Source organism: Musa acuminata, chromosome BXJ3-8 (genome assembly GCF_036884655.1).
Source record: "Musa acuminata AAA Group cultivar baxijiao chromosome BXJ3-8, Cavendish_Baxijiao_AAA, whole genome shotgun sequence".
NCBI lineage: Eukaryota > Viridiplantae > Streptophyta > Magnoliopsida > Zingiberales > Musaceae > Musa > Musa acuminata.
In genome coordinates this window covers 44634045-44656183 of record NC_088356.1, presented here as the reverse complement: position 1 = coordinate 44656183, position 22139 = coordinate 44634045, and the positions used below count along the sequence as shown (strand labels likewise).

At 39.1% G+C, this 22139-nt stretch overlaps 3 protein-coding genes and 1 pseudogene across 4 annotated transcripts; 3 read left to right on the top strand and 1 right to left on the bottom strand.

Annotated features, from left to right (window-relative positions):
- Positions 1–7688: 7688 nt before the first annotated feature.
- On the top strand, positions 7689–8552 carry LOC103996531 (zinc finger protein ZAT2-like). The gene has a single exon (XM_009417446.3). The coding sequence runs from the start codon at positions 7689–7691 to the stop codon at positions 8550–8552; it is 864 nt and encodes a 287-aa protein (XP_009415721.2).
- Positions 8553–9731: 1179 nt separating this feature from the next.
- LOC135645470 (mannan endo-1,4-beta-mannosidase 6-like) lies at positions 9732–13925 on the top strand (annotated as a pseudogene).
- A 661-nt stretch (positions 13926–14586) lies between these two features.
- LOC135646263 (serine--glyoxylate aminotransferase) lies at positions 14587–18153 on the bottom strand. Its single transcript, XM_065165618.1, has 6 exons — positions 17996–18153; positions 17349–17575; positions 16974–17258; positions 16341–16707; positions 16009–16219; positions 14587–15005 (listed from the first exon to the last, which is right to left on the bottom strand). The coding sequence occupies exons 2-6, from the start codon at positions 17551–17553 to the stop codon at positions 14868–14870; spliced, it is 1206 nt and encodes a 401-aa protein (XP_065021690.1). The 5' UTR covers positions 17554–17575; positions 17996–18153; the 3' UTR covers positions 14587–14867.
- A 2278-nt stretch (positions 18154–20431) lies between these two features.
- Positions 20432–21765, top strand: LOC135644475 (protein POLYCHOME-like). 2 transcript variants are annotated; one of them, XM_065162062.1, is made up of 3 exons: positions 20432–20657; positions 20735–20821; positions 20916–21765. In XM_065162062.1, exon 3 carries the CDS (start codon positions 20927–20929, stop codon positions 21533–21535), a length of 609 nt encoding a protein of 202 aa, XP_065018134.1. In that variant the 5' UTR covers positions 20432–20657; positions 20735–20821; positions 20916–20926; the 3' UTR covers positions 21536–21765. The 2 variants fall into 2 exon arrangements, with proteins under 2 accessions (XP_065018134.1, XP_065018135.1); XM_065162063.1 differs by lacking the exon at positions 20432–20657 and having other exon boundaries at positions 20682–20821.
- Positions 21766–22139: the final 374 nt, after the last annotated feature.

Sequence of the window (22139 nt, the reverse complement as noted above, 5' to 3'; positions counted from 1 at the left end):
AGTCAAGTGTATATAGTAACACCTCAAGATTCGAAAACCTAAGCCTTATTTTCCTCTTTACTAGTTTTGGTCATTTGAGTCTTCAAAATGCTAAAATCCTATTATATTTGTTCCCTCGTTTCTTTGACATATTTGCTCCATTTTGAAAAATAATATTATTATAATATTATCATATGTTTAATTATTTATAATATAATATAATATATAATTAATTATTTTTTAAAAAAATTATTACGTTTATGATCTAATAAATTGACCTATCGGTCCAACCAATGAGTATAATCGATGCTTGCTCCGGTAATTATGATCATCAAGCTTAAAAGGAGAGGAAAAGATAATGAAGCTTGCTATTGATAATTCCCTGCCATTGGTAACTCGTAATATATATATATATATGGTGTATATATTTTTATATTGACTCCACCAATATAATTGATAGGTTAGACCCCATAAGGTTGTCTTTCATCTTGATCTTATTTGACTTGACAATAGATTAGAGATTTTAGGAGATATAAATTGATGGTAAACCCAATACGAGTTATAGGAAATAATATTTAGAAGAGGTCGTAAACTCATACATTATACTACACATTAATACGATAGTAAATATTTTTTATATCGATTCCATCAATATATTTAATAATTTAGATCGATTAGGGATCATGTTAAGTTTGACCGTCGATTGAACTAAATATGTGCTTGATTTAACTAAATATTTAACTTGATAAAAATTAGAAAATTAGGTGATAGTAATAAAGTGGAGCATTCTAACATCTCAAACATTTAAGCTTATATTTGACCAAATGATTTATTCTATATAATTTAGAAGGAAGAAAGATTGAAATGGAAGAAAGAAAATATTATATATATATATATATATATATATATATATATATATATATATATATATATATATATATATATATATATAACCATATTAATCCATCTCTTTTAGCTAACCATATCTGCTTTTAGCTAACGGAATTAACCTCTCAAATTAATCCATCTCTTTTAGCTAACCATATCTGCTAAAGATTGAAATGGAAGAAAGAAAATATTATATATATATATATATATATATATATATATATATGTGGATGGAGATTATGTTAACAAATATAATCCTCTCTTTAATGGAAACTCGCACTTTAAAGATTTCCCCATCACGTCTCACACCCCCTCTCCTTTCCGAAAGAAACGGCGATGCAGCCCATAAGAAAGAAGCAAACACAACACCAGCAGAGTGTAACGCATAGGAACCATTGGAGCGATCGGCGAGGCGACGAGATTTATTGCCGCGAACGAAGGATTCTTCCTCCTCTTCTTCTTCTCTCGATCTCCCGTCACTGTTTCCTTCTCTAAAGGGTCGCCCTTTAGGACTCGAGCGAGGGGGGCGTCAACAGGGTGTTGCCAGCTATGGATTACTTGATCTACCAATCCGTTCGGGGTTTGTTTCTCTCGAACTCTGCGTCTCTTTAGCTTTCCCGATCCAAAAATCCCCTTTTTGTTCGAAAAATTATTTAATTAATTTTTAATTAATTAAAATTATATATATAATTAAAATAAGTATCACATAAGTAATTAGACATCATATTGTGATTGATTATATTTCGTATGATAATTATTATCCCACATGATTTTTTATTATATTTAATATAATTAATCAGGATAAAATATCAGATTATTTTCATAATTTACCTACAGGGATTATGAATTAGAATATAATTTAAGAGTTTTATCATAAAGACTATATGAATCTATTTGAATTAAGAATTTAGCCCACAGGCAATTTTTATGTCATGAGATTCATATTTTTGACATGTTTCACATTGGTAAAACATGTAATTTAGTCTGTTAAACTTCAAATTTTGACATAAGCATGTTTGATTTTATGCAGTTTCTCAAACTGTTAATTTCTCTGATATTCGATGTGATATTCCCGAACTTAATGGTGATAACTATAAGATATGGAAGGAGAGAGTTCTCCTCCATTTAGGGTGGATGCATATCGATTATGCTATAAGAAAAGACGAACCACCTATAGTCACTAATACCAGCACTACAACTGAGATCACGTTATATGAGTGATGGGAGCGATCCAATCGGCTCAGCGTGATGTTTATCAAAACTAAGATGACTGCTGGCATACATGGTTCTGTTGATCAGCATGAAAATGTCCGAGACTTGCTAAAAGCTATTGATGAATAATTCGTCACTTCGGATAAGGTACTAGCAAGTACCTTTATTATGAAATTTTCATCTCTTAGACTCACCAACATAAAGGGTGTGCGTAAGCACATAATGCAAATGCGAGATATAGCGGTTCAACTTAAGAAACTTGAGGTTAATATGTCAGAATCCTTCCTGGTGCACTATATTCTGAACACCCTTCCACCTCAATATAGTCCTTTTAAAATTTCATACAATACAAATAAAGACAAATGATCAATCAATGAATTAATGACCATGTGTGTTCAAGAAGAAGAGAGGCTAATGATGGAATTCGGTGAGAGTGCATTGGTAGTAACCACTCGAGGGAAAAATAAAACTGACAAACATCAAGCCAATCAGAAAGCTCATCAGTAGGGAAAAGATAAAATACCATCCCAAGCTGATATCAAAAAAGATGCAAGGTGTTTCTTTTGTAAAAGAAAGGAACACATGAAGAAGGGTTTACCTCATATGTATGTTATGAATCTAATATGGTCAATGTTAATATTAACACCTCGTGGATTGACTCTGGATCAACAATCCATATTGCAAACTCTTTGCAGGGTATGCAAAACCTAAGGAAGTCAGTGGGAAGTGAGCAAAGCATCTTATCAGGAAATAAGATGAGCTCACATGTGAAAGCAATTGGAACATGTATTTTAACTTTAAGTAGTGATTTTGTTTTAAAATTGGAAAAAACCTTTTATGTACCAAGTATCTCATGTTTCCATACTCGTACCATTTGGGTATTCCTTTAATTTTAAAGATACATCATTTTGTTTATTACATAAATCTGATTGTGTTGGGAATGATATTTTGACTGATGGTCTTTATCATATTTTATTATAAAATGATAATACTCAAAATTCAATGCATGTTCATGTTCATGGCAATAGCTTCCGCCTTCCACGAGACGAGCTCCCATCCCTGCGCAACTGATCACAGAAGCATCAGAAAAAGACACTACAAACCATTGAGCTCATCAAACAGATAACCCACTGTCGATCGACGGCAAGAAGCTTCTTCTTCTCGATCTCTCGGTTCCCGAAATCCAAAAGCCCACACCACAATCCTGAAACCCAGCTGAAACGGGAGAGAAAAGGAAGCACAGAACACATCAATTCCGACCCCAAGCAAAGAAAGCTATCAACAAGAAACCGAAATGGCACTCGTAGAGATCCGGAAAGGAACCAAATTTCGAGAAGGCCGAATCCAAAGACGGGATTTTTCGAACAAAAAAGGGATTTTTGGATCGGGAAAGCTCAAGAGACGCAGAGTTCGAGCGAAACAAACCCCGAACGGATTGGTAGATCAAGTAATCCACAGCTGGCAACACCCTGTTGACGCCCCCCTCGCTCGAGTCCTAAAGGGCGGCCCTTTAGAGAAGGAAACAGTGACGGGAGATCGAGAGAAGAAGAAGAGGAGGAGGAATCCTTCGTTCGCGGCAATAAATCTCGTCGCCTCGCCGATCGCTCCAATGGTTCCTATGCGTTACACTATGCTGGTGTTGTGTTTGCTTCTTTCCTTCTGGGTTTGCATCGCCGTTTCTTTCGGAAAGGAGAGGGGGTGTGAGACGTGATGGGGAAATCAGAGCCGTCGGATGGTCTTTGAGAGATTGGGAAGGGATTTAAAGTGCGAGTTTCCATTAAAGAGAGGATTAGATTTGTTAACATAATCTCCATCCATATATATATATATATATATATATATATATATATATATATATATATATATATATATATATATATATATATATATATATGTATATGTATATTATATTTTCTTTCTTCCATTTCAATCTTTAGCAGATATGGTTAGCAAAAAGAGATGGATTAATTTGAGAGGTTAATTCCGATCATCCTTCTAAATAACATCGAATAAATCATTTTGTCAAATATAAGCTTAAATGTTTGAGATGTTAGAATGCTCCACTTTATTACTATCACCTAATTTCCTAATTTTTATTAAGTTAAATATTTAGTTAAATCGAGCACATATTTAGTTCAATCGACGGTCAAAGATCCCTAATCGATCTAAATTATTAAATATATTGGTGGAATCTATATAAAAAAAATATTTACTATTGTGTTAAATGTGTAGTATAATGTATGAGTTTACGACCTCATCTAAATATTATTTCCTATAACTCCTTCAAAATGATCTATTGGGTTTACCGATCAATTCATATCTCCTAAAATCTCTAATCTATTGTCAAGTCAAATAAGGTCAAGATCAAAGTCAAACTTATGTGGTCTAACCCATCAATTATATTGGTGGAGTCAATATAAAAATACATACACCATAATTTCATGTGTTGGATACTTTTTATTATCTCATCCTAAAGCTCAACCTAAATTAGTATAACCCAACCTCTATCTAATTTTATATATAGTATTATCTCTAGGATACTTATCCTAACTTTGTGTAGTATATATTCCATCTAACTCAGGCTGGTATGATTACTGGTCATTTCAGATAAAAGTCTTTGACATATAGAGAGTCATTGAAATTGCTACAACAAAATTTTAGAGTGTTTAATGCTGAGCTAGACAGATTCTTTGAATCTGAAGTCAACCTTGGTCAGACCCATGATGGGAGGATGGAATGCAGCAGGATGGGTCAAAGTTTCCTCAGTCCAATGCACACAAGTTTTTGGTAGAAATTAAGGTGGCTTTCCCATGAAAAACTAAGTTTTTGGTATAATCATTCATACGTCATCTCATATATATACCATGAAAAACTCTCGTATGTCATATTTTATTCTTTATGTCTCTCTTTCCTCATAACTTCAAAATATATAGTGTTTTTATAATGTAACTAAGTCCCGCATGTACTTAAATTTTTTATTCTCCAAATAAACTTGTTCGGATATTTATTAAGTAACTAAACCCTAATCAGTAAGAGCTTTCCATATTTGAATTTCTTATCCTACAAGTAAGCTCATGTTTCAAGTAATCTAAATCCGAGATGAGAACTCTAAAAATACTTGCCAATCATGACACTTTCGGATTCATGCATTTCACATTTATGTGTTTTATTCCACCCAAATAAAAGTCAAGAGAATCTCTAATTATGTGCTGGAGATTTCTTTTTTTGTATCTCGTATACAACAAAAGTTGGAATAAAGGACAAAATATCGAAACATGATGAGTTAGAGATGAGTCTTAGTTCTTGGTTACCATCATCTATGAAATTATAGGAATGGTTTGCTGCAACTCCTTGCCTTCTTTATTGGAGTTTGCAGATGCCACACTTCTCCTTCACAGTGATGACACAGTATTGTTATGTCTTCTGCCAATGGATGTTCTCTGGGAGTAGACTGCAGCAGGTAGGAGAAGACCTCCAAGCTTATGCTGCTGCCTGCCTGATTGACATCAAAGGAGAAAGTATCGAAGAGCTCATTCTGACTTCCATTTTGTGAGTCAAGAAGGTGGCATGTCCTTCCAAAACCACATCTTTTGGGAAACTTAGTGTGCAGAAACTGGAGATGGCAATTAGGTTTAGGAGTATGTGAAGCCTGGCATCCCTGAGTCCTACTCAAACTGGTCATTGGAACACTTGGAGATCCTTAATTGACTCACTTACATGGGAGGAGATGGATTGGTGTTTGTCATGGGAAAGCCACCTTAATCTCTACCAAAAACTTGTGTGCATTGGACTGAGGAAACTTTGACCCACCCTGCTGCATTCCATCCTCCCATCATGGGTCTGACCAAGGTTGACTTCAGATTCAAAGAATCTGTCTAGCTCAGCATTAAACACTCTAAAATTTTGTTGTAGCAATTTCAATGACTCTATATGTCAAAGATTTTTATTTGAAATGACCAGTAATCATACCAGCCTGAGTTAGATGGAATATATACTCCACAAAGTTAGGATAAGTATCCTAGAGATAATACTATATATATAATTAGATAGAGGTTGGGTTATACTAATTTAGGTTGAGCTTTAGGATGAGATAATAAAAGTATCCAACACATGAAATTATGGTGTATATATTTTTATATTGACTCCACCAATAATATAATTGATGGGTTAGACCTTATTTGACTTGACAATAGATTAGAGATTTTAGGAGATATGAATTGACTGGTAAACCCAATAGATCATTTTGAAGGAGTTATATGAAATAATATTTAGATGAGGTCATAAACTCATACATTATACTACACGTTAACACGATAGTAAATATTTTTTTTATATCGATTCCATCAATATATTTAATAATTTAGATCATGTTAAGTTTGACGGTCGATTGAACTAAATATGTGCTCGATTTAACTAAAAATTTAATTTAATAAAAATTAGAAAATTAGGTGATAGTAATAAAGGAGTTATATGAAATAATATTCAGATGAGATCGTAAACTCATACATTATACTACACATTAACACGATAGTAAATATTTTTTTTATATCGATTCCATCAATATATTTAATAATTTAGATCATGTTAAGTTTGACGGTCGATTGAACTAAATATGTGCTCGATTTAACTAAATATTTAACTTAATAAAAATTAGAAAATTATGTGATAGTAATAAAGTGGAGCATTCTAACATCTCAAACATTTAAGCTTATATTTGACCAAATGGTTTATTCGATGTAATTTAGAAGGATGATCGGAATTAACCTCTCAAATTAATCCATCTCTTTTTGCTAACCATATCTGCTAAAGATTGAAATGGAAGAAAGAAAATATAATATACATATATATATGTGGATGGAGATTATGTTAACAAATCTAATCCTCTCTTTAATGGAAACTCGCACTTTAAATCCCTTCCCAATCTCTCAACCACCATCCGACGGCTCTGATTTCCCCATCACGTCTCACACCCCCTCTCCTTTCCGAAAGAAACGGCGATGGCAACCCAGAAGAAAGAAGCAAACACAACACCAGCAGAGTGTAACGCATAGGAACCATTGGAGAGATCGGCGAGGCGACGAGATTTATTGCCGCGAACGAAGGATTCCTCCTCCTCTTCTTCTTCTTTCGATCTCCCGTCACTGTTTCCTTCTCTAAAGGGCCGCCCTTTAGGACTCGAGCGAGGGGGGCGTCAACAGGGTGTTGCCAGCTGTGGATTACTTGATCTACCAATCCGTTCGGGGTTTGTTTCGCTCGAACTCTGCGTCTCTTTAGCTTTCCCGATCCAAAAATCCCTTTTTTGTTCGAAAAATCCCGTCTTTGGATTCGGCCTTCTCGAAAGTTGGTTCCTTTCCGGATCTCTACGAGTGCCATTTCGGTTTCTTGTTGATAGCTTTCTTTGCTTGGGGTCGGAATTGATGTGTTCTGCGCTTCCTTTCTCTCCCGTTTCAGCTGGGTTTCAGGTTTGTGGTGTGGGCTTTTGGATTTCGGGAACCGAGAGATCGAGAAGAAGAAGCTTCTTGCCGTCGATCGACAGTGGGTTATCTGTTTGATGAGCTCAATGGTTTGTAGTGACTTTTTCTGATGCTTCTGTGATCTGTTGCGCAGGGATGGGAGCTCGTCTCGTGGAAGGTGGAAGCTATTGCGACACCGAGGACGCTGCGCTGGGAGCGGATAACAGCCTTGGAAATCGAGTCGAGTGCGCCGAAGAACCCGGCAAAGCCGTGGCTCAGGAGGTGGCGTCGTCTCGCTGTGGTGATGACGAGGAATCTGTGTCGGAGGCTGGAGCGGCCGCCGCTGAGGACGACGGCAGCTCGAGGCGTCGTCATGCGACATGCCCGGAGTGCGGGAAGAGCTTCCCCTCGGACAAGTCACTGTTCGGCCACCTGAGGTGCCACCCGGAGAGGGATTACAGGGGAGTGAACCCGCCGCCCGAGGCGAGGAGGAAGTCCGGCGCTTCTCCGGCGGCCAAGAGGCCGAGTGCGAAGCGAGGCCGACAACGGAAGGCCGTGACCGCTGATCCCGAAGCCATTACGGCTGCTAGAATCCTGCTGCACCTGGCTGATGCAGAGCACAGGGACGCTCGTTCTGACGACACAGTTGAAGATGAACTGCTATCGAGCTACAAGCAGACGATCAAGAGGAGGAAGACGGAGCAGGTGGAGCTGGCGAACGAGCCCGGTACGTCCGATCGTGGCCGTAGATACCGATGCAGTGTGTGTTCCAAGACATTCTCTTCTCACCAAGCGCTGGGAGGACACCGAGCAAGCCACAATAAGAACAGGAGTCATCATCATCCCGAAGAAGAAGAAGAAGAAAAAAAAGAAGAAGAACAAGAAGAAGCCGCAGCAGCAACGACGACGAGCAACCACAAGAAGGAGCAGCAAGAGGACGAAGCTGATAAGGGAGGAAGCCATGGACTGTTGGACTTCGATCTCAATGAGGCACCGAGGCTGGGAGAAGAAGAAAGCTAGTGTCGGAAGTCTGTGACTTCCCCCATCGTTCTCAGAGTTAGCAGCTACAGGATTTGCATGCATGCATGCATGCAACAATATGTTATCAGGTTGTAGATGACATCAATGAAACCTCCATCTCATTTGCTCATAATCTTTCATCACATAGGACAATGGCACTGTTCTTCCTATCTGACAAGATGAATTGATGGATGAAATTTGGGTTATAAATCATGCTAATCATTATCTTATGAACTTTTATTGTTGTTCTATACTGGTGTTTTATGAGCTTGTATTCCTCTCTAGTATGCTTTGTGACTTCTTGTGTAGAATATACTTGGAAAAATAATATGCATTGAATTGTCATACAAGATATACATTATACTTGGAACATTGGTTTGGTAATGATGTATTAAAACAATTTATAACAAGGTTTTTGGATCAAATCTCTTCTTCATCGCTTACGATTTACATAAAAAATAAATAAATCATCATATAAGTTGTAAGGGGTTAAAAAAAATCTTTTAATTGAAATTTTAGAAACACGACAATAAAAAAACCAGAAAAAATGGGAAAGATTCATGAGAATTATCTCTACAAATAACTTCTGAGAATACACATCAATTTCTTGAGAAGTTTCCATTGAAATAATTTCTTATAATTAAAATGTTGGGAAAATGAATATGTAGAAAAAGTGAGAGATAATAAAAAGGAAAACTGAGGACATTATGGAAATTATGTCTATGCTAAGAGTCTAAGAGAGCATAATTTTGAAAGAATGCCATTAATTTCTTGATAAGAGAGAGTTTTATGATTATTAGTCTTTTGCTATAATCTAATAGTGGTTTATTTATGTGTATTTATGAAATGAAGCCTTATACATTGGGAAAGTAAAGCTGATTGATGTATTAGTTTAATCTTACATGCAAGAGGAAAACTATGTTGATTTATATAACTCAATGGATAAATCAAGTTAATGAATTAATTGGATTATCATATGGTTAATTTATATTTTTAATATTTAGAAGTGTTAATTCAAATTAAATATATATATATAAATATTTTTACAGACAATAAACATGAATGATTTTGTAAAGTAGAATACAATAAATCACCAAATAAACTAATTGATACATTAAAAAATGGAGAAAACTATTTATTTGGCATCACCCACTTCAACTTCCAAAGCAACGGCCAACTTCCCCAACGACTACTCACTGGCAGGAGATGGAGAGCGAGTAATAATAAAGGGCCTTCCCAGCGATTAACCCCGTGGCTCACCCATCGGGTCCCACTGGATCCGCAAGTGACAGTGAGAGATTACTTCTCGTTCTCGTGTGGATCTCCTGGTCGGGTGTAAAACGGGGGAGCAGCGACGAAGGGGCGTGGTTGTACACACTTTTCGGCCTTGTCCGCCTCGTCGCCCTCGGCTACCTCAACTGGTCTTCCGGCGGCGGCGGTGGCAGAAGGATCCCGATACCGATCCCCTGGCTCTTGCCGAGGATGGGGTTTGTGGGCCGGAATGGTACCCGGTTCGTCAACATCCGCGACGGGTCGCCGGTGTACGTCAACGGGTGGAACTCCTACTGGCTGATGTCATCCGACTCCGGCGATCGCGTGGTTGAGATGCTCCGGCGCGGGCGGTCGTTGGGGATGTCGGTGTGCCAGACCTGGGCGTTCAGTGACGGCGGCGCCAACGCGCTCCAGATTTCCCCCGGCCGCTTCGACGAACGGATCTTCCAGGTTCTCGATTTGTGGCTCTTCTGTATCTGCTCTTTAACGCTTCATCTCTCTTGATCTGTTGTCTTGTTCTCTAAAGTTTGAACCTTTGGGTGGAATGAGGGACTTCAGATTGGGGGAAACAAGTTCCCAATTGGAAACCATTTATTGGTTCTTGAATGATGGCGGTGGGCGATACGAATAGTAACCTGCGATGGTAAATTGCAGAGGAGAATACAAAAAGTGATTAATTTTTAGGAAAGCAGAAATTTGGATTTAATTTTGAGAAATTAAAATATCAGCTTCCTTGCATATGATTTGGGCTGAATTCATATTATCTGCTTGTTGCTTAAAAGGTGATACTTGAGCTATCTGAGATTAGCTCAACCTTTAGGGTTTTGGTTACCTGCCTAGTGTTTAATTCAATACATGAATGGCAAATGCACATTAGATGATACTTGGGAGGAGATGAGCAAAATTAGGTTAAAGTTAAAAACTGGATGCTCGCGACCCTTTTTCGACTTCAACCCCGATCGAAGAACCTAAACTCGGATGGGTTGTTATTTTCTCAAACATGGATGATATGATTTTATTTCCCTTTTTAGTTTTCTTTGTAAATCTTTTGACTAAAATCATTTTCTTTCTCAAATGAGTATGAGGAAAAACTAAAAGTATCTGATGTTTTTTTAATATGAGAAAGAACATGTTCTATTATTCTTCCCTTCATTAGTTCCATTTTTCATTCTTCTGAACTCTTTCTTTTTTGTCTGGGGTTTTTGTAAAGCATAAGCTTGATTTATTTCTGATAGAGGGCAATTGTGGTTGGGTTTTGAGTCTTCTTATCTGATTATAAGATACAAACTAACTGATATCTTACCATGTTATCTTCATGCATATAGAATTTTGTCATGAGAAGCAACATCATTACGGTGGACACAAACAGTTAGATCAAGGAAAGAAGCAATCAATACTATTAGAGTGTCTGAAAGATGCTGCTCTTATTTGATACTTCTCTCTAATTGTTTACCATCATAGCTAATGATGCTTATGAAGTATACTTCTATTCATAGGAAAATAAGCAAATTTGGAATTAATTTGTGGGGTTTCTGATAATTAGATTCTTTACTAGAAATATGAAATATTACTTGTTTCTTTACCATAATCAGCATCCAAGTCTGTATACATGCTATTATTCAGTCATATCAGCTTATGCCTTTTGTTAAATTATGAAAAGATGGTGTTTATCATGAACTCCATTTGGTCTCAGGCACTTGATTTTGTCATATATGAAGCTAGGAGACATCACATCAGGGTAATTCTTTCTCCTGTAAATAATCTCAATCCATTTGGGAGAAAAGCTCAGTGTGTCATGTGGGCACAAGCTGCTGGTGTTAATGTGTGTCAGCTTCCACAGATTCATTTTTCTCACATCCAACCATCAAGGGCTATCATAAGGATTATGTTAAGGTATGCTGGTGAATGCAATTATTACTGTTGTAGCATATATATCTTGGAGTAAGATTTGAATAAGATGCTAAGTTCCTTTGTAGTGCACTAAGTGCATCGTGCAGGGGTGCTACGTAACACTCCTATTTATGCTGGTGCAAACATGCAACAAATAATTGGAAAATGAATCATGGTGTTCAAATAGGCATGATGATAAGTTATATTCTACCGCACAACGTAACTTTTCATGTCTACTCTCATTGGATCCCAACTTTTTTCTGGAGGCATGTGATTTTGTTGATCGATCCTGTTGTGTTCATTCAGGACGAGTCTAACCTGCTAGTGTTAGTTTATATTGGAAAAACAAAAACTGTAATTTGGAAACCCTTTTTTCAATAGGCAGGCTAATGAAACATTCTTCTCATAAAGGTAAAGTTTTCAATATACTGTCACAAGGCTATCTCTTGTGATTGTTATGGGATATGATGAGAGATACTATGCGAACTGTGAGAAATCATGAGTGGACTGTGGTTGAGATCTTGTTTAAGGTGGCTGTTCAACATGGCTAGGGATTTTTAAAGACTTTTCGCTGGAATGTAACTTCATATTGTTGCAAAAATATGCTACTAGGCCTTTTTTTATCACAGATCAAATTCATTCTTTCATAGTTTAGTTTGTTTTGTGGACATCTGTGTCATTTTTCACTTATATTTTGTATTCTTTTCTTCTTCATTAAACAAAACTTACCTTTTAATATCTCAGCCATAAAAGAAAAAAAATGAAAGAAAAAGGTGGTCGATGATTTATAAATGCTATCTACTAGAGTGTCATAAATATGATGATCTGAATAACAGCTTCTTAGGTACAGTTCATCTGTTCTGCTTTTCTGCTCTGTGCATGCAGGCAATCATAACAAGAAAGAACTCATATAGTGGAGTCAGATATTCTGATGAGCTTGCAATATTTGCTTGGGAGCTTATAAACGAGTCTCGATGTGAATCCAATTCATCTGGTCGTCTTCTTTAGGTAATTCAACAACCTGCAACCTTTTTGTCTACCAAGTTGTTTTCTCCCACCTCCTGCCCACCAGTATCTAAATTTCTCAAAGGAGAAAGGCACATGAAAACTAACGGCTTGTCTAACTTCATCAAGCACTTCTAACAGGCTTGGACTGCCGAAATGGCATCCTATATAAAGAGTCTGGATGGGAAACATCTCATCACAGTTGGGCTTGAAGGATTTTATGGACTTCGAAGAACAGAACGGTTAAGGGTGAATCCAGGGGCTTGGGCAGCCTGACTTGGTTCTGACTTTATACAGAACTCAGTAGCCAAGAACATTGATTTTGCTTCGGAACATGCATATCCAGATAGCTGGTCAGTAACCTTCTTGATTTAATTCAATTATTTGATGCTTGCTATTTTGCATATTAGTATTGAGGACATCATCACCTTCTCCTGTAGGATTCCAAAGGCAAGCCTGGAAGATAAAGTCAAGTATCTGTCAATTTGGGTTGATTCTCATGTCAATGATAGTGAGCATGTGCTGAAGAAACCAGTCCTCTTCACAGAGGTTGGCTCCCAATTGCATGTCAAGAGAAATGGGACATATGACAGAAATATACTACTGAAAATAGTTTATGATAAAGTGTAGGATCAGTTTTCACTAATAGTTTATGATAAATGGGACATATGACAGCAATTGATGGTTGAAGGGGTGCTGAGATTTCAGGATCAGTTTTCACTAATAGCAAGTGAGCATCCATCCACATATGATCTGATATTACAACTATCCTGTCGATTAAGAAATTTTCTTATGAAGAAAGAAAAAACAAGTGAAGTTGAGGAGACCTGCTTGGAACTGCCACCCTGAGTCATTCCAGTGGATGATCAAAGACTTCAATCAAAGAAGAAGTGGATGTGGAGACAAGCAACGAGATTGATATTTGTTGATTGAGATAAAATGAGGTTGATGCTTGCTGAGTGTGAGCTACCACAAAAAGAATTGGAAAGGGAGATTAATCCTGACTGTTCAGCGAAAATGTTCAAGATGAAGAACAGAATGAATTAGTACATTATGTACAAAGTATATATGACGATTTGTTCCACACTGAAAGAATAATTTGTACCAACAAAAAGTTAATTCATGATCATCTGTAATTATTTCCTTCAAAAGAAAAACAGATTGCTCCATTTTTATGTCAAAAAGAAAGGTCATTATTTGGTACGACATATTCTAGGACATCCTTTTTCATTGCTGTTTTTGCTATATTAAATGTAAACAAAGTGCCGATGTGTAATGTCTCGATAATTGGATTAAATAGTTTCAATAGAATAGTTATCTTAGAGAAAACTTGAAATTATGTAGAGGTGATGCAAGAGACAAATGTGACGAGCTCTGACTAAATGTAAGTTGGTTGATTAGGTTTGTCATCACTGTTTGATGTCTCAGTAAGCCAAATGACTCAAGCACCAGATTGGCATGTAAACACAAACCTAATGAAATGGGTGCTCAAATCTAGATCTATTTCCAATTCATATCATTTTTGGTTTTTCCTGTCAAAGATTTAGAGAGGAAAACCACTCTGCTGGTTACAGCACCTGTTTCGACATTGAATGGTTCATAAGCCCCCAAGAATGAGTTCCACAAGAAACAGTCTCCTCTGTTGACATCTATATTTGTTTTGTGAACTATCAATCCTGTTCTCCATCATTAACCAGCAACCAAAGGCTCATAAACATAATTACAAGTTACAAAAAGGCGTATATCATGACTATATAGGTGGAAACAAACCGATGAAAGGAACAGACATGATGCAGTACTCTGTGCAACTCAAGTAGGATTAGGGATCAAGAAAACTTAATGTAAGTCAGTACAAACTATTAGAGACTGTAGAAAAGCAGGTTTTAATCTACTGGTTATGTTTGAGATAACACTGACCGATTACAGCTTTTCCTATATTAGCAGGTTGTGAAAGAAAGGATTTTTGAGCATCTGCGAGCATATGTTGTGTACAATTTGTCGAAAAGAAAACAGACTTAAATACAAACAACCAAGATGAGATGATTACAATTTGGAACAGTTTGAGAAATAAGGATATCTTACTTCTACCAATATACATCGGTTTTACGACTTCTTGATTCAATCATGGAACGCCCAACCAGAGAAGTCTTATATCCTAGAAGTGATCATTGGGGTAGAGTTCCGAAGGTATGCAGCTGCTGCAGCTACTCCACTTCCAAGCTTGACTGGGTATCCTACATCCTTGAGTACCATTTCCACACCACTCAGGCAACCCAGCAATTGCAGCTGCAGAACTCAAACAAGGATGGTTAGCAGAACAGAACAGCAATTGGCAGCATTTACCTGCTTTTAGAACATTTCTTGTATGGAATTGGTTTACTCATGAGCAAGATAATTAATTACATGGTGGATTAAGAAAACAAATGGTAAAGCACATTGGAAACATGCAACTAATCCCAGGTGCTGATTTTGTTAAGCCATAATCCACTTAATCTACATGGATTAAAATGGAATGCCTGGCAACAAATTGAAAGGCAAGAATTAGCTAAGATGTCAAATACACATTTTTCTTAATCTAATTTCAATCAAAATCAAGTTTTATTCTATTTAGACAAAAAAAAGAAAGTACATGCTAAAGATATGTTCACATTCATGATTTTGTGATTGCAGAATATTCTGGGAGAAGGAATACTAAAGGACTGATGATTTTTTTGGCACATAAATTTGTGAGTCCTACAACCATAAGACAAATAGAATATAATTCTGCAACTACACAAGCTTGACAATGGCACCTGAACAAAACAAAATCATAAAGTACAAGCACACAGAGATATATTTTAAAGAGTTTTCTAGATGTTGTAGTCAAAAGAAGTAAAACAATTAATACAAGAAGATACAGAGAAAGATTTAATTATAGAAACTACGGATAAAAATTTAAATATTTTTAGTTTAATTAAGGATATATAACCAATTACAAAACTCAACGCCGGCAAAAGATTATGACTTTATTGTTGTTTTTGTAAGTACAAAGAAATACATCTTGCACAAGTGGACATGTTGAGCCTACAAAAATAAACTATGAAATTACTATAAACTGAAAGATCAGGGAGAAACATAACAAGGAAAATTTAACACTATACTCATAATTTGTGTTTATATTAGGAAAAGAAAAACAAATGCATCATATTTCTTAAACGAAGTAGCTTTATCTAAATTTGTTAGGAAAAAAAAAAAGGTAATCACACCAACTCTCATAGTTTGCTCAAACAAGGAAGGAAGAAATCCATACCTCATTAAGGTTGCCTAAATGTCCTATTCTGAACACCTTTCCTGCAACTTTATTCAGTCCCAGCCCTAAGCTTAAATTGTATCTTGTCCATGCTCTCTTCACAACATCAGCACTATTGATATAAGGTGGCACTACCACAGCAGTGACAGTATCACTGAACCATTCCTCCCTTTGTGTGCAGTTCTTCAGCCCCCAAGCCTCCACAGCAAGTCTGCACATATATCTTCTCTCAACAACAATGTAGATGTGGAATTCTTGTATGAGAATTCCTTGCTATTCTTCTTGCTACATAGAGGAAGACGAGGATTGATACACATCAACTTAGAGTTTACCTTGTCGCCTTTCCGAGACGGCTATGCCTTGCAATCACATTGTCAAGACCCTCCTCGAAAAGAAGATCCAAAGCAGTTCTAAGGCCATATAGGAGTTGGATGGAGGGTGTGTAGGGCCAATAAGTTCCCAATTTGTAGAACTTCAAGTAGTCATTCCAGTCGAAGAACACTCTTACTGATTTGGCCGTCTTAGCAGCTTCCATGGCTTTAGGACTTGCACACACGATGCCCATCCCAGTAGGCATGGAAAGAGCTTTCTGTGATCCTGTCAAGGCAACATCAACTCCCCATTCATCCATTCGGAAGTCAAGAGCACATATGGATGAAACCCCATCCACCAGCAGCAATGCGGGATGCCTGTACTCATCTGCAAAATTATAATCATATGGTCAACACATCGAGCATGATAAGGGAATTAGGAGAAGAATATGATACAGAGAAGCACACTAAGAACAATTGCCAACATCATGTTCTAAGATTGTGTGCTGATGACAAAAAACAAACACAAAATTATAAGGAAGAAAATTAAGGAAGATTAAATGGAGATACTTATTCATATGAATTGGGATGTGATGCACATTTACATTCTGCACACTTATCACAGTAATTTCATCGAATAGATTAGATGCGTACCGAGCAATTTCCTGACGGCCGCCAGATCACTGGTGACTCCGGTTGCGGTCTCATTGTGAACGATGCAAACAGCCTTGATGGTATGAGACCGGTCAGCTTCCAGCTTCGATGCCAAGGCATCAAGATCGGCACCTCGCCCCCAGTCGCTCTCTATGACATCAACCCTGAAGTTGAGGCGTTGTTGCTGATCGATCCAGAGGAGGCTGAACTGGCCGATGAGGAAAGAGACGATCCGATCACCAGGCGAGAGAGTGTTGGTAAGGGCACTTTCCCAGGCACCAGTACCTGATCCAAGAACTCGTTGTTAGAAGGAAGCCGATGCGGTAACGGCGAAGTAGTACAAGTGGAGGGATGGATGGATGGACGATGCTGTGCCTGTTGTTGGGATCAAGAAGGGGGTGCCGCTTGTTGTCTTGAAGATCTTCTTGACGTCCTCGAGAAGGGTCTTCGTGAGGGCAGGGATGGCAGGGGAGCGGTAGTCCTCGTTGTTCCTGTTCATTGCTCGAATCACTGGCTCGGGGATGTTGACCGGCCCCGGAACAAAGAGGTGGTTCTTCCCTGGTCCATAGACGAAGTCCATGGTGACGAAGGGGACTGCTCACCTGAGAGAACACAAGGATGGTTAGCCGTGTGACATTTCCTGTGCTTCAGTGATGCATGGGCAGTGCATGCAGACATGCAAGCACTTATACTTCTTCTTCTTCCTCCTCCTCTTTTCACTGTCTTTTCTGACCCTCCGTCGTCGTCGTCGTCGTCGAAGAGATCGTAATAAATCTTTTATATTCTACCACAGCTTCGGACTATAAAAAACATCTCTTTCCTCTATCAGTGTAGACACCTAAGAAATTTCTTATTCGATGAGAAGGAAGAGTAGAAGTAGTTGTAGCCCCATTTTGCATGCATGGTGTTCGTAGTGCAAAACGAAGGAGAAATTTAGAACCAAACCCAGAGACTTTTGGAGTTCTATGCACATATAAAACATGTCTATGTTATGAGAGAGAGAGAGAGAGAGAGGGATGTACCCTTCTACTACTGCTTCAAGCGCCGGAGGAGGAGGAGGAGGAGGAGTGGCCAGGAGAAGAAGCAGCGGTTTGTATGTGAAGACGAGGAAGGGCGAGGGGGGATGCGTAGGAGATGATGGATAAGAGGATTCCTGCGGTGGGCATCATTTGAAGGAGGACAGCCACAGCTTCGAATCTTTGTTCTTCACTGAGAAAAAAAGAAGAGGAAGAAGTAGACAGAGATCAAAATGATGCGTTCGTGCGTACGTGAGCGAATGGATAACGAGCAGCCTGAAAGCCACACACGACCCCTCGCACAGGACATCCGTCCACGTATACCCTGCAGGTATCTGAAGAAGAAGAAGAAGAAGAAGACGAGGGCAGACAGAATCTATCACTATCTTCGATGATGTGATCATACACGATCGAGAGAGTTTGGGTCTAATCGAACTCTTTCGATGTGACTTGGTTTCGGTCAATCAAACCTAAGGTTTGACTTTGGTTCAGTTCATAGTTGAACTGATCTTTTGTTGAGTTCATAATAATAGGAGGGTGCATTTCTTTTCTCAATCATTTATAGAGAACAACTTGATTCTTTTGTTCCTCAACCTCTGCTTGAGCTTATCCACCTTCCTACACATGAAAACCAGGCAGCATCACTCATAATTATTCTACCAAGATTAATGTCTTTTAGTGTGACCATCAATCATAATTGCATGTGACTTGTGATCAGGTTGGTGATAAACACAATGATCTGTTGGTGTTCTTCCAGCTAAGGTTTTCTTTTCCTTGCATGCACACCTACCAGCTAAGGATTATTAACAAACTAAATAAATTGTTCCTACATAAAGATGTTTTTACTAATGATGATCATAAGAGTAATATAGAAGTACTTGTCATCTTTGTTGAGGTGCACCAGAGACTATTTTTGCTTCCAAAAAAAGCTTCCAATGGCAGAAATCATTCCCTAAGAGGGTGTCAAATGAAAGCAGTCTTAAAAGAAAGAAGCCTTCTTGGCTGTTGCAGAGTGTCCGGTTCTCATGCACATGCCTGCACGTAAAAAGGAGAAGACCAACCCTACCTTACAGCACATATCCACCGCATGCTGCCCTTAAACAACGGGAAGGCCACAAAACCTTCTTCCAGCCTCTCCGACTGCCCATCCATCCCAGCCATTCCCGCACCCTATAAATCCCTCCTCAGGCATGTGAACGACACCAAGAAGAAGGAGCAGCAGCTGCCACGAGATCAGAATAAGCCTCTCTTTCTCGCCACCAGCAATGGAGATGAGAAAGATCGCCTGCGCCGTCCTCGTCGTGGCCGCCTCTGCCGCCGGCGCCCTTGCGGCCGACGCCCCGGCTCCTTCCCCCACCAGCTCGTCCTTCGCGGCCACCCCCGCCGTCGGCGCCGCCATCGGGGCCTCCCTCCTCTCCTTCTTCGCCTTCTACTTGCAGTGACCCCACAGGGAGGAGGACGGAAGGGCAGCCATCGTTGCTTGCGATCCATTTCACGTTGCATTTGTGCTTTGTTTCTTCTGTGAGTGTCATCAGCTCCGGTCTGCCTTCTTTCTTTCTACGTGGTTTCGAAAGAGAGGTCGGATGGGATTGCTTGGAGTTGATATGTGAATCGCATGCAGTACTAAATCTACAATTCTTTCGTGGCTAAAGCTCATTTATTTGTGTTCTCTATAATAACATTATTTGTTGATCAAGAGATTAAAATCCATTATTAATGACACAATAATGTTCTGATGTTGATGAACCAAAAAAATAATGAAATTAAGCTATGACATACTATCTTGATATCAATACTGAGATAATAAATCATTCGATATTTTAGAATATTTTATAGGATAATCCTTTGTTATTATATTGATGCTGATCATTGAGAGACATGTAAAATCGAACTAATTATATATTATCTTTGTAATTAGTTATCTTTAGTATCTTATTTTTATATTATTTAAAAGTTATATTGAGTCTTTATATTTTATATTTATGAAAATAAAATATTAAAATTCTTATGTAAGATTAAAAATTAAAAAAAAATTTATTATAATATTAAAATTAAATAATTTACTTTGTAAATATAGATATCGAGATATTAAAGATAACTAATTATAGAAATAATACGTAATTAGTTCAGTAAAACCCAAGAATTACTCTCTCTTGTTATCTTTCTTTGAGAATAAAATAGAGTAATTAGGTCAATGGCATGGATTAGTCGGCTGTTTTCCTGTAGCATCTTTAGTAAACTTGAATAAGTTGTACTTCGGCGCGTCTGCCACCCGACAAAATCTGGTCACCGCCCATTCCCTAATTTTGAAATTTTGAAATGGGGGCGGAACTCGACCGCGCGGTGATCGTAACCCACCCCGCACAACATTTCAGCCGTAGTTTGGAGTCCGCCACATATATCGAACCCGTCTGTTCTAACTTACCCAGCCGCTGACCAATCGCCGATCTCGACGCCACCAGTTCCGGATCTTATCTCGCTCACCATCTCGGACGACGAAGAAGAGGAGATCGGGGAAGGGGTAGAGGAAGAGGAAGCGAGAGATCTGAAGCAGTTTTCTTGAATGCTTTTCCTTCCATCTCTCTTGCCTTTCCTGGGTCTGATTTGGTCTCTTTTGTGTTGAGTTGGGAGTTTGGAGTAAAAGGAGGAGAATCTGAAGCCTTTTTTGGTAAGAAATAATACTTAGCAAGCTGCTCTTTGTTCGTTAGTTTGTCTCAGGCTTTTCTCCTTGTTTGGGACTTGAAGGGGACCAAGAGAAGAAAAGGATCTTGAGTGTTATCTGTGATCGGCAGGAAAGAAGAAAGAAATAGAGAAGAATCGGAAGCTAATTCGGTAAGAGTTGGGGTTTCAATGAGTGAAAGCCATTACACGTGATCTTCTCCTCTAATTCTTTGGTTTTAATGGCGGAATCTGTGTGCGGTCGCAGTGGTGGAAAGAATGGCCGAGACGAGGCAGGGGGTGAATCGGGGCAGGGAGACCACGGGAAGTGCCACCAACCTGGGGTTCTGGATCCGGAGGGCTGCTTACCTAGCGTCGAGGACGGGATCGAGATCAACGCGTGTCCAGAGTGTGGTGTTCGCCACCGACGACAAGGAGAACGTCACCCCGTCGCGGGCAGCGCGACGCCGTGGCCGGACGAGGAAGAGTCCTCTGCCCGAGTGGTATCCTCGTACGCCTCTCCGCGATATCACCGTCATCGTCAATGCTTTGGAGCGGAGAAGGATGCGTGTAAGGGCTGCTGCTACGGCCCGGCAAAGGACCTCCGACCCTGAACCAGCAGCAGTTGAGAAGGGTCTCCTCGATTCCTCTTCCATCCCTGCAGCTGCCGGCAGTTCCTCCGTTTCTGCAACGGAGCAACCACCCCAGATATGTTCGTCTTCCAACGCCTCATCTCCTAGGGAGGATCCACCCGATCAACCAACCGAATACGAGAAGAACTTGGAGATTTATATCGGTGAGATGGAGAGGCTTGTGACGGAGAACCTGAAGAGGTCGCCGATGCCGCCTGCGAAACGGGCCAAGCGCACTCTCATCTCGATGCGATGAGCGGAAGATTTCGTTTCCCCTTCTTAGCCACCACTCTCATCTGCTTAGTCTCGGGCTGCTGCTGCTGATGATGATGCTGCCAGTTTTGCGAGCATGCGTCTCTAACCCATGTAAATATGAGGCCGTCCCTCACCGCCTGCCTGAAGGGCTTCTCTTCACAGACTGTCATTCCTCAGTAGCAATATTGGATAGTGTCTTTTTAGTCTGATAGAACATGATTTCATTTCGCATGAACACTCCACAAGGAAAATTGTTCTATTTCGCATGAATGACCTGTTGTAAGCCACTAGAATTATCCCCCTTTCCCTACATAAAATCTCGGATAACGTTATTAATACTATCGCAAATGGTATCATACATCCAAGAAACATCAAACAGGCTTAGCACAGCAACATTGATATGATTTGGGTGGCATATTAAAGAGCCGAGATGCGTATGACTTCTTATGGTGCAACGTAATGCTTCAGGGGTGACGCGACTCCAGCTCCCGCAGCCCCACTCGTGTGGGCCCCACAATGGAAGTGTTGTCTCGTGTGGGGCAACTCCATGTGGCAGAAAACGACTCGTTAGCGTCCCACCCTGGGAGACTACATCACCCCGGAAA